The 11,091-nt window shown below is 42.1% G+C and overlaps 1 protein-coding gene across 1 annotated transcript in view; it reads left to right on the plus strand.

The window, feature by feature from the left end:
- The window catches only part of POLR1B (RNA polymerase I subunit B), a 43,881-nt gene that overhangs the window by 21,688 nt on the left and 11,102 nt on the right, over nucleotides 1-11,091 (plus strand). Inside the window, exons 8-13 of the mRNA XM_019527226.1 lie at nucleotides 3,170-3,341; nucleotides 4,663-4,944; nucleotides 6,271-6,404; nucleotides 7,154-7,324; nucleotides 9,503-9,659; nucleotides 10,237-10,433. Coding sequence (XP_019382771.1) covers nucleotides 3,170-3,341; nucleotides 4,663-4,944; nucleotides 6,271-6,404; nucleotides 7,154-7,324; nucleotides 9,503-9,659; nucleotides 10,237-10,433 — 1,113 coding nt within the window. The remainder of the gene's footprint in view (nucleotides 1-3,169; nucleotides 3,342-4,662; nucleotides 4,945-6,270; nucleotides 6,405-7,153; nucleotides 7,325-9,502; nucleotides 9,660-10,236; nucleotides 10,434-11,091) is intronic.

An 11,091-nucleotide genomic window follows, 5' to 3' on the forward strand; every position in this document is an offset into this window, starting at 1 on the left:
TGGTTGGTTGTAGCCATGTTGGTCTAAGGACATAGGCAGACAAGGTTCCTTGGGTAAACATAATATCTTTTATTAACCAACTAAATATTTATTTGGTCTAATAAATATTTAGTTGGCCTAATAAAATATATCATCTTTACCTAAAGAACTTTGTGTGTGTGCGTGCGCGCATACACAAGTGGACAAATAGTATCCTCCTAATGATACTAACACAGGATTCTCATCCCTCCATCAGCTGCCCAGCCCTAAGCTAGATGCAACTTCCTAGATTGGCACATGTGTTGGAAGTTTTCCATTCAAGCCAGTTCATGCTTATACTCCAACTTCACTATTGTGTTATTTCGGAACCACCTTGTGCCAAGCTTACAGGAGTCTTTTATGGGTGCCTCAAGGACTGCCTGCAGATATGCTTGGCTCTTGAAATGCTCAAGACACATCTCTCTAGCAGATTTCACACTTATTCATCACATGAGGCTCTTGAAGTGTAGACTTTCTACATGACCATAGCATGGAGCATCTGTCTGTTGGGGTCCATGCAATGAAGCTAGAGGACTTCACTTCCATCTTCCTTCAAAACCATCTCTAGAAAGGGAAGGCAAACTTCTTTGTCTGCTAAATCTTCATGGAAGAATCTCAGCCTCAAAAAAGCTTGGACTATGAGGGGCCGTTCCCCAGAGGATCTTTAGCTTTCTGAGTATTGCAAAGCTGACCCAGCAAGCACAGGTTGAGAGAGAACTTGCATCAGGGTTTCAGGAAAACACAGCAAAGTATGCAACAGCAGGTAACAGAGCAGCAGAGCCCCAATCGTGGGGTTCTCAGAGCAAGCACTGAGGGGATACCTTGGTGTCTGAGCCTAGGGGAATTTTTCTGTTCGGTGCAGTGCTGTCTGTCAAGATTCAAACAAACCAAAACACCAGGAATGGGTGCAGGAAGTGTCAGAATCAAGCTTCACAGCATCAGAATTGAGGCAAAACTTGCCTCTTAAAAACCTGTTAAGCTACTCAGGAAGGCTTAGAAATCTCCACAAGAATGCATATTGAGCTGGTCCGCAGGGATCACCTTTCTCCAGCGTGGTAGAGGGAAAATGGGCCTTGTATAAAGAGAAGCAGTACTAGGGAGCTTCATCTGTGGCACAGGATGTTCACTGGGGCTATGGTTTAGGACAGGGGTGCCAAACCCTGTGGTCTCCAGGTCAGATCCAGTCTGTTGAGCTGTTCCCTCCAGTCCGTGAAGCACTCGGAAAGTCAGGGAATGCCAGGGGGAGGATGGGGATGACTTGCCTCAGAGTCTGTGGCTATGAGGCCCCGTTGGGTGTGGATATTGGCGGCAGAAGAGCAAGCAAGGGTTGTACTGACACAATCCCACTTGGCCTTCTGCTGCCATATCTGGATCTAGCCTGCAAGGAGTCCTGCCATCCAGACTTGGGGTGGGGGAGCGGGATGAGTTTGACACCCCTGGCTTAGGATGTTCTGTTCTGTCCAGGCTGATGACCAGGAAACCAAGAGTAAAAAGCTTGTGTGGGGAGGTCTTTAAAGAAGTAGAATTACAAGTAAATAACTCTCCTTAATGAAAAAAAGTCTGAAGAATATACTAGGAGTGAAGCTAGAGGGAAGACTTAAATATTTCGTTCTTATTTCAGCTTGTTTTTTTTACTGTACAGCATTCTGGGAACAACCCCTATATTTAAATTGCCTGACAGCTTTTAAGGATCTTGCAGTCTGTCTAATTTTAGAGTTGTTTATCATCATTTCCTTAAATCTCCTTACTGTTTTGAATTGCTGCCTGTCACAGTGGCGCATTGCATAGCCATCATGAGTCTGTTATAAGAACCTGTGGTCAAACAGCACCAAAGTTCTTACTTGAATCTAGGTAAGGCTTGTTGTTCTTGTCCTGTGTATTCAGTGATATCTGAGCTGAAATGCTTTCAGAAGCCAGTACTGTGATTTTTTTTTTTTTATTTTGCAGGCAGTAGAGGCTATAGGTGTATTTGCCCAATACTTACAACAGCTGAGGATGGCAAAGTGTAGCCACCAGTGCTTATTGAAAGGGCTGTACTCTCCCTCGCCACCCTCCCCTGCTACACTTTGTTTCCTGAACCAGAAGTAGTAAAAGCTGTGTTGATGTGGCACTCCACAAGGACCAATAAACACCACTAAGAATAAAGGTAGTTGACCCACTAACATCAGTGATCTCCAGCAGGTCCCACTGCTTCAAGCTGAGGAGGTAGCACAGGTCACCATATCACAACACTGCTTTGCACTGTATAGATGTGAGCTCCACTCTTGGTTTCCACTACCTAGGCCAGTGATTTTCAACCAGGTGTCATGAGATCCTTTTAAGGGTGCCGTGAGTGGCCTCACACTGTTAGCACTGTTCAGCGTGCAAACACCTATATGTGATTCACTAGGTAAACCCAGAAATTTCAAATAGGAATCCATGGTGTCAAAAACATTCTGACCTATTGTGGTCTTTCTGAGTTCTTTGCGACAGACGAGTTGCACTATTATTTTTCTGTAGTTGAAAAATAAGTGAAAACTAAGACTGGAATTTTACAAGATGTGCCTTGAGTCTAGGAGCTTTGAATCTAAAAAGGGCAAGGACCACCGCTCTAGGCACTCATTTCAGCACAAATATTAATGGTGACATTAGTTTCACTGAAGATACAAAAAAGGTTAGGTTTTATTTTACTTTGTTGTGTTTAAGGTGATTTCTAAAGCCTTTTAGAGAGCAGTTTAATTATGAGAAAAGCCGACAGTGGCTATTGCAATTGTGATTATTTTAGAATGTTTGGTGATGTGGAATGAGAGGTGTAAATTGTAGGAGATGATGTAGGCATTCACATTTGCATGTGCCAGGAGAAATTTCTGAAAATACTTAAACACCAGGATTTTTGTGAGCAATACCTTTTATTGGACCAGCTGTATGGTTGGAATAAAGTCAGACAAGCTTTCAAATGCAAGGCACTCATACTTAGGACATCTGGTATCCTAGAAATTAAAGATTGGATCATTTTTCCACCTCCAAAGATGGATTCCTTTATTTTTTTTCTGCCAATGAAGGAGGCTGTCTCCAGTGTTAGTCTGCACATTCTAGGTTGCAAATGTCAGAGGTGTTTTCATACTTTTACTTTCTTAGCTTAATTTTTACATCTTTTATTTTTGCTCCATAGGAGAGGATGGAAGCATGGTTGCTTTCTATTAAATTTGCCTTAAACAAGAGAGCTCAGAAGACCAATGTAACTATAAATTCAGAAAATTTGATGAAGCTATTCAGTATGGGAATAGATGTAACAAGGCCATTTGAGTATCTCCTTGCTACTGGTAACCTACGATCTAAAACAGGTAAATCTTAAGATAAGGAAATCTTTTCAGAAATAGAGTGAAATGTGGTGCAGTTTTAGCTCTCCACAGAGAAATGCTGATGGAAACAATGACTTTTCCGACAAATGTTATTTAAAATATCTTCTCAACTGAAAGTTCCTGCAAAATCAGTTGAATTCATTAAGTTCAGAATGACAGGAAAGGTGCTTTTTTGTTCGTTTGTTTTTAACAAAACTATTTATTTTTTTCCTCAAACTTTGTATTGTATATATGCTACAGTCATATTTTTTTAATTTTTGGGTGCTAGCTGTAAAATTTTATTTTTATATATATAAATAAAATATTAACCTTAGTATAACTGTGCTAAAAAGAAGCAGCACTAAGTGCTTTTAAACTGTCCGGCACAAGATGTAGAGGTGCTAACTATTTTTTGTTTGTACTGCCTGAACATTGTATGTCACCTGCTACCTGGAAGCAGTACTTCACATGGATGGTTCATTTCAGTGCTCACTGAGTCCATGCTGCCTGTGTTGAGCTAGCAAGTATTATATGCTGTTTTGTCTTATAAGAATTGGAGTGAGGCCAGAAAATTTCTAGATGAAGCAAAACTTCAATATGAATAATGGAACAAATGTTCATATCTTTTTGAAAAGAAAATTGTCAGTTTGGAAATCATTCATTCTTTCCAGATATATCGCTGAACAGATAGATGGGATTTAGTGTTATCAGTGTGAGCTGAATTTGATCTAATGTCCTAGGGCAGGGCTGTCCAACTTGTGACCAGCGAGAAGCCGTACATGGTCTGTAGGACACTGAGCTGCGCACCACAGGGGCTGCACATGCCCCAGCACCTGTCTTCCCACCCTCCTTGCTGCATGCAGAGTGCAGCTCCCTCTGTTGGATGTCATGTTGGCAGGGCAGACAGCCCTGTCCCTCCTGCTGCCATGCATGGAGCAGTGACACCTTTTCTTGTAGCCATTTGTGCTATGCTGTACTGTATCCAGGGACAGGAAACAAAAGCTGGAGAGGCAGAGAGAGCCTGGAGCCCTCAGCTAACAAGAGCCTGCAGGTCTCATGCCTAACCCCTTTGTGGGCCACAGGTTCCCAGTTGGACAGTCCTGATCTATAGTGTAAATGTTCTGTAGCCTTTTTCCAGTTCACTAAACAGCCCAAATGTAGGTATGCCTTTTAGCTAAGACCCTTCTCTGAATCTTTTAGTATTCTATCTATGAGCACAGTGAAGCTGATGGTTGAAATTATACTATACAGACGTACCTCGTCAAGAGCTGGATCAGTCAGCATGAAAACTGGATTTTTTGTGGTTTTTTTTTTCTTTTTAAAGGTCTAGGTCTGCTACAAGATTCAGGTCTGTGCGTTGTAGCAGACAAACTGAATTTTATTCGCTACCTCTCCCACTTCCGCTGCGTACATAGAGGTGCTGCATTTGCCAAGATGAGAACTACCACAGTGCGCAAACTGCTGCCAGAGTCCTGGGGATTCCTGTGCCCTGTGCACACACCTGATGGAGAGCCCTGCGGCCTGATGAACCATATGACAGCTGTCTGTGAAATAGTGACACAGTCAGCCTCTACACTGTCCCTGCCACCTTTGCTGTGCTCATTGGGTAGGTTTTATTGAATTAACACTAAAAGAACTTTATTATTTAAGAAAAGATGCATAGTCTTCTGTTGTAGACCTCACAAATCTGTCTCTGCAGGAATACGCATCTTAAATGTCTTTTGTTATATGGCATTGAAATAAAAGCACTGTAACATCTGAACCCATGGGTGTGGACTGACATAATAATTTCCAAGCTTAACAGACTTGGAAGTGTTTCAAAAAATAGTGTTTCAACTGCTGAATGTAGTGTTTCAGCTGTCCTGCCCCATGATAGGGTCCCTAGAAGCATTCGGAGTACTGGGGGCAGCAGGAACCTGGTGGCAGGGGAGTGGGCAAGCTGTTGAACTGTTCACCTTCCTTCCCTTTCCTGTGGGGTAGGGGGACGGAGGGAGCACAGCACTGGTCTGGGGAACCTGTGAGTTCCCAACCCCCTGCAAACGTTACAGGAAGTTAAATGCATCTAAATAATACTCTAAATAGTACCTCATTTGAAGAGGTTCTGTTTTGGAATGCTACAAATGGCATTTATGCCTGGCCTTTTGAGACATTTCAGAGGCATTGAAAGTGCTTCAAATGTTCTGTTTCTCCATAGCCTGTATTTGTTGAAATTTGGTTAATGACGAATAATGCATTGCTCTTGAAGCAGTGATATTTTTGACGGGTAAACACTGCCAAAAGAAGCAAATTGTTCATTGGTATGGTAAGCACTAGAAGCTGCATACTGTAAAATAAATGTGTGCTTGTACACAGAAAGATAAATGAGTGGAAAGGTCTTTACTAAGTGTGTTAAAATTCTATCTTCCAATGTTTATTTAGTTACAAGAATTCTTAGTTCATCTAAGAATATCATTTTCTTTTGATCATTGAATGACTTCATTCTTTAAATTTGGGTACAAGGCATGCAGAACATGAAGAATATAGTCTGTCTTTTAGATTCTTTAATGTATATATGTGCTTGGGAATGTCAAATATAAATAGAGTAACTGTAACGGAGATGTGAAATCTGGGACACTGCCCCTACCCCTCCAGTACTGCAGGGGGCGGGACACCACTGGTATTCAGGTAGATAATGAGTCAATGACCCATTGTCTTAATGACCCATTGTTTTCTTCACAGATGTTAACCAATCCCCTTTTTAATGGTTATTCCACTAATCAAGCTAACCTATTAGATATACTTTGCTGTCTGCTAGGGCTTCCTGTTTTGCCATTCTTGCCGCTTTGCCTCCCAACTCCGCACCCAGGACACTCACTTTAATTTTCACTAACCTCAGAAATTGGAGACTGTCCCTGCCAATGCATTATTCATGTCCTTGTTTTTTTTCTCCTAGGTGTTACCCCAGTTGATGGGACTCCAAGCCAAACTTATGCAGAGTGTTACCCAGTTGTACTGGATGGTTCCTTGATGGGCTGGGTAGAGAAAGATTTGGCTCCTGAAATTGCAGATATCCTTCGGCGCTTTAAGGTAGCATGACTTTACCAAAAGAACTCTGAATCTAGCACTGGGAAATGCAGTGTAGTGCACCATGTGTCTTCAGGATCTGAATTTTTTAGCATTTCCGTTTAATTTTTTTTTCCCATTTAACTTTTGCATCTGGCCCATTAATTTGGTTTTATTTGAGTTTGAATTTGATTATATGTTTATTACATTTTATATTATGATTACATAATCCTAATGTTTTATAAAATTGATATAAAGGCATCATAGAATTAAAAATGTATGGGGCTTTGAGTTTTATAGCAGTTGGCTGCAGATTTTTAAACTTCTCTTGTTTTTATTTGTGGAGCTCATTGGCGACGTGTAGGGGTGCACATGTACCCCCTGAGTGTGACAGTGCACCCCCTGCAAAAAGGTACTGCTGACACTGCTGGTGGTGCCTGTGGGCAGTTGCTGCTTGCCCCCCGCCGTGCCCCTCCCCTCACTGCCAACACTGCCAGCCGTGTCTGTGGGCAGTCTGCGATTGCCACTGGCTACTGCCAGCAGCATCTGTGGGTGGTCGCCAACCACTGGTCGGCACTCACCACCACCACCAACAGTGCCACGGCCACCTGCAGGAGCTCCCTGCTTGCTATTGACAGCGCTTCTGCCACCTGCCGCATTCATGGTGGAGCTCTTTATGGGGCTAAGATTTTAATTTGGCAGAAAACTAGCCTATGTAATGCAAAAAAAAAAGTGATTCAGATTTCTAAATAGTTATTTCTTTCTGGGAACAGGTGTTGCAAGAAAAGAAAATTCCAGCATGGACAGAAGTCGTTCTTGTTCCAATGACAGGAAAACCAAGTCTATATCCAGGATTATTCATCTTTACTACCCCTTGCAGGATGGTACGGCCTGTGAGAAACTTGGCCTTGGGAAAGGAAGAATTGATTGGTACTCTGGAACAGGTATTGTGCAAGTGTCCCTATAATGCATGTATATTTTTTATTTTTACAAAGCACTGGCCAGTAGCAAGTTCTCCTTCAACCAAAAATAACACTTGACAGAACATTTTTGAAGAGTAAAAACAAGGTGATGGTGCCCACAGATTAATTAGAATTTTCAAAGATCAGTCATGCAAACCTATCTTCTTGATTTGTTTTTCTGGTAACTACAGTGTATTTATAAGGATTTTTTAAAACCTTTTGAGTTACTCTTACAGAAGGCTGTTGATAAAATCTCCTCCAACATTCTCACAAGCAAGCTAAGGAAGTACAGGTTGGATGAATGGATTGTAAAGCAGATAGAAACCTGGCTGGATTATTGGGCTCAGAGGGTAGTAGTCAATGGCTCAATGTCTGTTTAGCAGCTGGTATCGTGGAGTGACCCAGGGGTTGGTCCTGGAGCCAATTTTGTTCAATATTTTCATCAGTGACCTGGAAAATGGGATAGAGTGCACCATCAACAAGTTTGTAGATGGCACCAAGCTGTGGGGAGTAGTAGATAAGCTGAAGGGTAGGGCTAGGATTTAGAGAGATCTCAACAAATTGGATGATTGGATTAAAAGAAATCTCATGAGTTTTAATTAGGACAAGTGCAAAGGTCCTCCACTTGAAATGGAACAATCCCATGCACCAGTACAGGTTGGGGACCAACTGGCAAAGCATCAGCTCTGCAGAAAAGGACCTGGGGGTTACAGTGGGCAGTAACCTGAATATGAGCCAACAGTGTGACTTTGTTTCCAAGAAGGCTAACACCATACTGGGCTGCATTTGTAGGAGTCTTACCAGCAGATTGAGGGAAGTAATTATTCCATTCCTGCTCTGCAGTGGTGAAGGCACATCTGGAGTATTGTGTTCAGTGTTGGGCCTGCCACTATACAAAGGATGTGGACAAGTTGGAGAGAGTCTAACAGAGGGCAACAAAAATGTTTAGGGGACTTGGGAACATGACTTATAAGAAGAGGCTGAGGGAACTGGGTTTATTTAATCTGGAGAAGAGAAGACTGAGAAGGGATTTAATAGCAGCCTTTAACTATCTGAGGTATGGTTCCAAGGAGGATGGAACTAGACTGTTCTCAGTGGTGGCAAATGAGAGGAGGAGGAGGAATGGCCTCAAGTTGCAACAAGGGAAGTTTAGGTTAGATATCAGGAAAAACTTTCTTACTAGGGGGGTAATAAAACACTGGAACAGGTTTCCCACGGAGATTGTGGACTCTCTGTCCTTGAAGGTTTTTAAGACCCAGCTAGACAAAGCCTTGGCTGGGATGATCTAGTTGCGGATGGTCCTGCTTTGAGCAGGGGGTTGGACTAGAGGACCTCCTGACATCCCTTCCAACCCTAATTTTCTATGATTCTATAAATTTTGCTGTTAACTTTTCTGGGTGGAATTAATATCTTATGTGCATCTGTCCTCTGGTGTTTTCAGAAAGAATCCAACTCAGACACTATAAAATCCAAAATACCTAAGGCTGGAAAGCTGGAATAACCTTCTACCCTTCTCTCTACCCACTTTCATACTTTCAAACTCTCCTTTCCTTCATTAGGTTTGTGAATGTGCCATCTGAGATGGGTAGTCTCATTCAGTCATCTTGTATTTTGCATAAATCCTACTTGCACACTGGTATAGTTGCTTGTGTTCAGTAACAACTGAAGGGATGAGTGGAGGCTAGTAGCAGAAGGCTGTGCTTGTTGGCACCTTTTAGAGACTAAGTAGTTCAGAGAGTCCATAAGTTTTTGTAGGCAACAGTGCCACAGCACCCTGGGGTACCTTGAGATCCTCTCACGGGTGCCACAAAGTATTAGCACTGTTAGGTATGCAAACATAATTCACAGGAAAAAATGAAAAATTTCAGCTAGGAATCCATAACATTAAAAAAGTTCTGACCTGCCGTGATCTTTCTGAGTCCTTTGCAATAGAAGAATTGCTTTAGTATTTTTCTGTAGTCCCAAAATGAGTGAAAACTAAAAGCTGGCATTTTCCGAAGGGTGCCTTGAGTCTAAAAAGCTTGAGAATCACTTCTCTAAGGTGTTATCCTGTCCTGTCTTCAATGGCTTTCATTCCTCCCATTGCAGACGACATTTATTTACTGTCTTTCCCTTTAAAAAGATGAGGTTGATGACCAAGCTGGTCTCTGCTTCTCTTAGGTCTTCATGAACATTGCTGTCCTTGAGGATGAGATTATGCCTGGAGTAACTACCCATCAAGAGCTCTTTCCTCACAGCATGCTGAGTGTAGTTGCCAACTTCATTCCTTTCTCAGATCATAACCAGAGTCCAAGAAACATGTATCAATGTCAGATGGGTAAGTATTGCATTAAATAATGTCACCCTACATTTAAAGGTTGAACCAAGCATCCACTTCAGGAGGAAAGGAGGAATCAAGTTCTTAACTCCTTCAGTCCCCCTTTTGTGGCATCTTCTTGTCAGAGTGGTATTGGAAAAACAGATTAGCAGCTTAATTTTTTTTCCTGAATGTAGTAAACTGAACATATTCAAAACTTGCATCTCTGAGATGTTTTTATCAGGAGCAATGAACATTTTACAGTACAAAACTGTTGGACAGGGATGTTCCTTTTAAAATTGTAATAGTAAGAAATAGAAAATTTAAAAATATTTCTTTTCAAACAATAGGAAGGGAAATATATTACTACAGGAATTTTAATAAAATGTCTGGAATTTGACCCAGGGACAAGAGAGAAAATGGTAACTTGAGTTAACACTATCTTAAAGGGAGAGTTTAGATCAACTTTGGACTTGGACAAAATACCAACTTTTATTAGTAAATATGGAAACCTGTGGGGTTGAATTGGTTTTATCACTAACAGCCACAGTGGAACTTACTGCCTTTTGTCACTTGATGAATCTCACCCTTTTCTTAGGGAAGCAAACTATGGGATTTCCACTTCTTACTTATCGGGACCGCTCGGATAATAAGCTGTACCGACTTCAAACCCCTCAAAGCCCTTTGGTACGGCCGTACATGTATGATTACTATGACATGGACAGCTATCCAGTTGGTACCAATGCAGTCGTTGCTGTTATTTCCTACACAGGCTATGACATGGAAGATGCAATGGTAAGTCATTGAAAAGGAAATGTAATGCTATCTTGTCTCATGGGGACAAGAGTCAATAGCTCAAGAGGCCCTTTCCAGTCTGTGAACATAAATTCTCAAATCTCTAGATGTAAGATTCTCTAGATGTAAAGGCATGAACTGAAAATCATTTTACTACTTCAGCAAAGCTGGCAAAATAAAATCATATACAGTATAACCTCATAAATTGGGCATGCTGGGGACTGAGCACCTGCTGGATATTTGAAAATGCCAGATTTTTGAAACCGGAGCAGCTGTTCACGGAGTGGGGGATGTGGGGGAGGGGAGTGGCTGCCAGTCCCGGAGCAGCAATCACACATGGAAGAGCGGCACAGGGTGGTGGATGGGAGTGGCAGCCACCATGTGCAAGCTTCCTCCTCCACGTCTGGGGTGGGGCGGGGGAGAGCAGCAGCCAGTCCTGAAGCAGTGCCAGATTTTTGAGATCCAGATTTATGAGGTTATACCATATAAACTTATACTAAGCTGCCTTAGGTAAGGGAAGAAATAAGAAACAATGCATACCCTCTACTTATCTGTACCACAGACTATACCATAGGTGACTGGTGGGGCGGGGGGGCACATGCTTCCCCTGCCCCAACAGGGCTGTTCCCTGATTCTGCTGCTGGCTTGTGTGGGTGCC

This window comes from Gavialis gangeticus, unplaced genomic scaffold (genome assembly GCF_001723915.1).
Source record: "Gavialis gangeticus isolate Ggan-Ray unplaced genomic scaffold, GavGan_comp1, whole genome shotgun sequence".
Taxonomy (NCBI): Eukaryota; Metazoa; Chordata; order Crocodylia; family Gavialidae; genus Gavialis; species Gavialis gangeticus.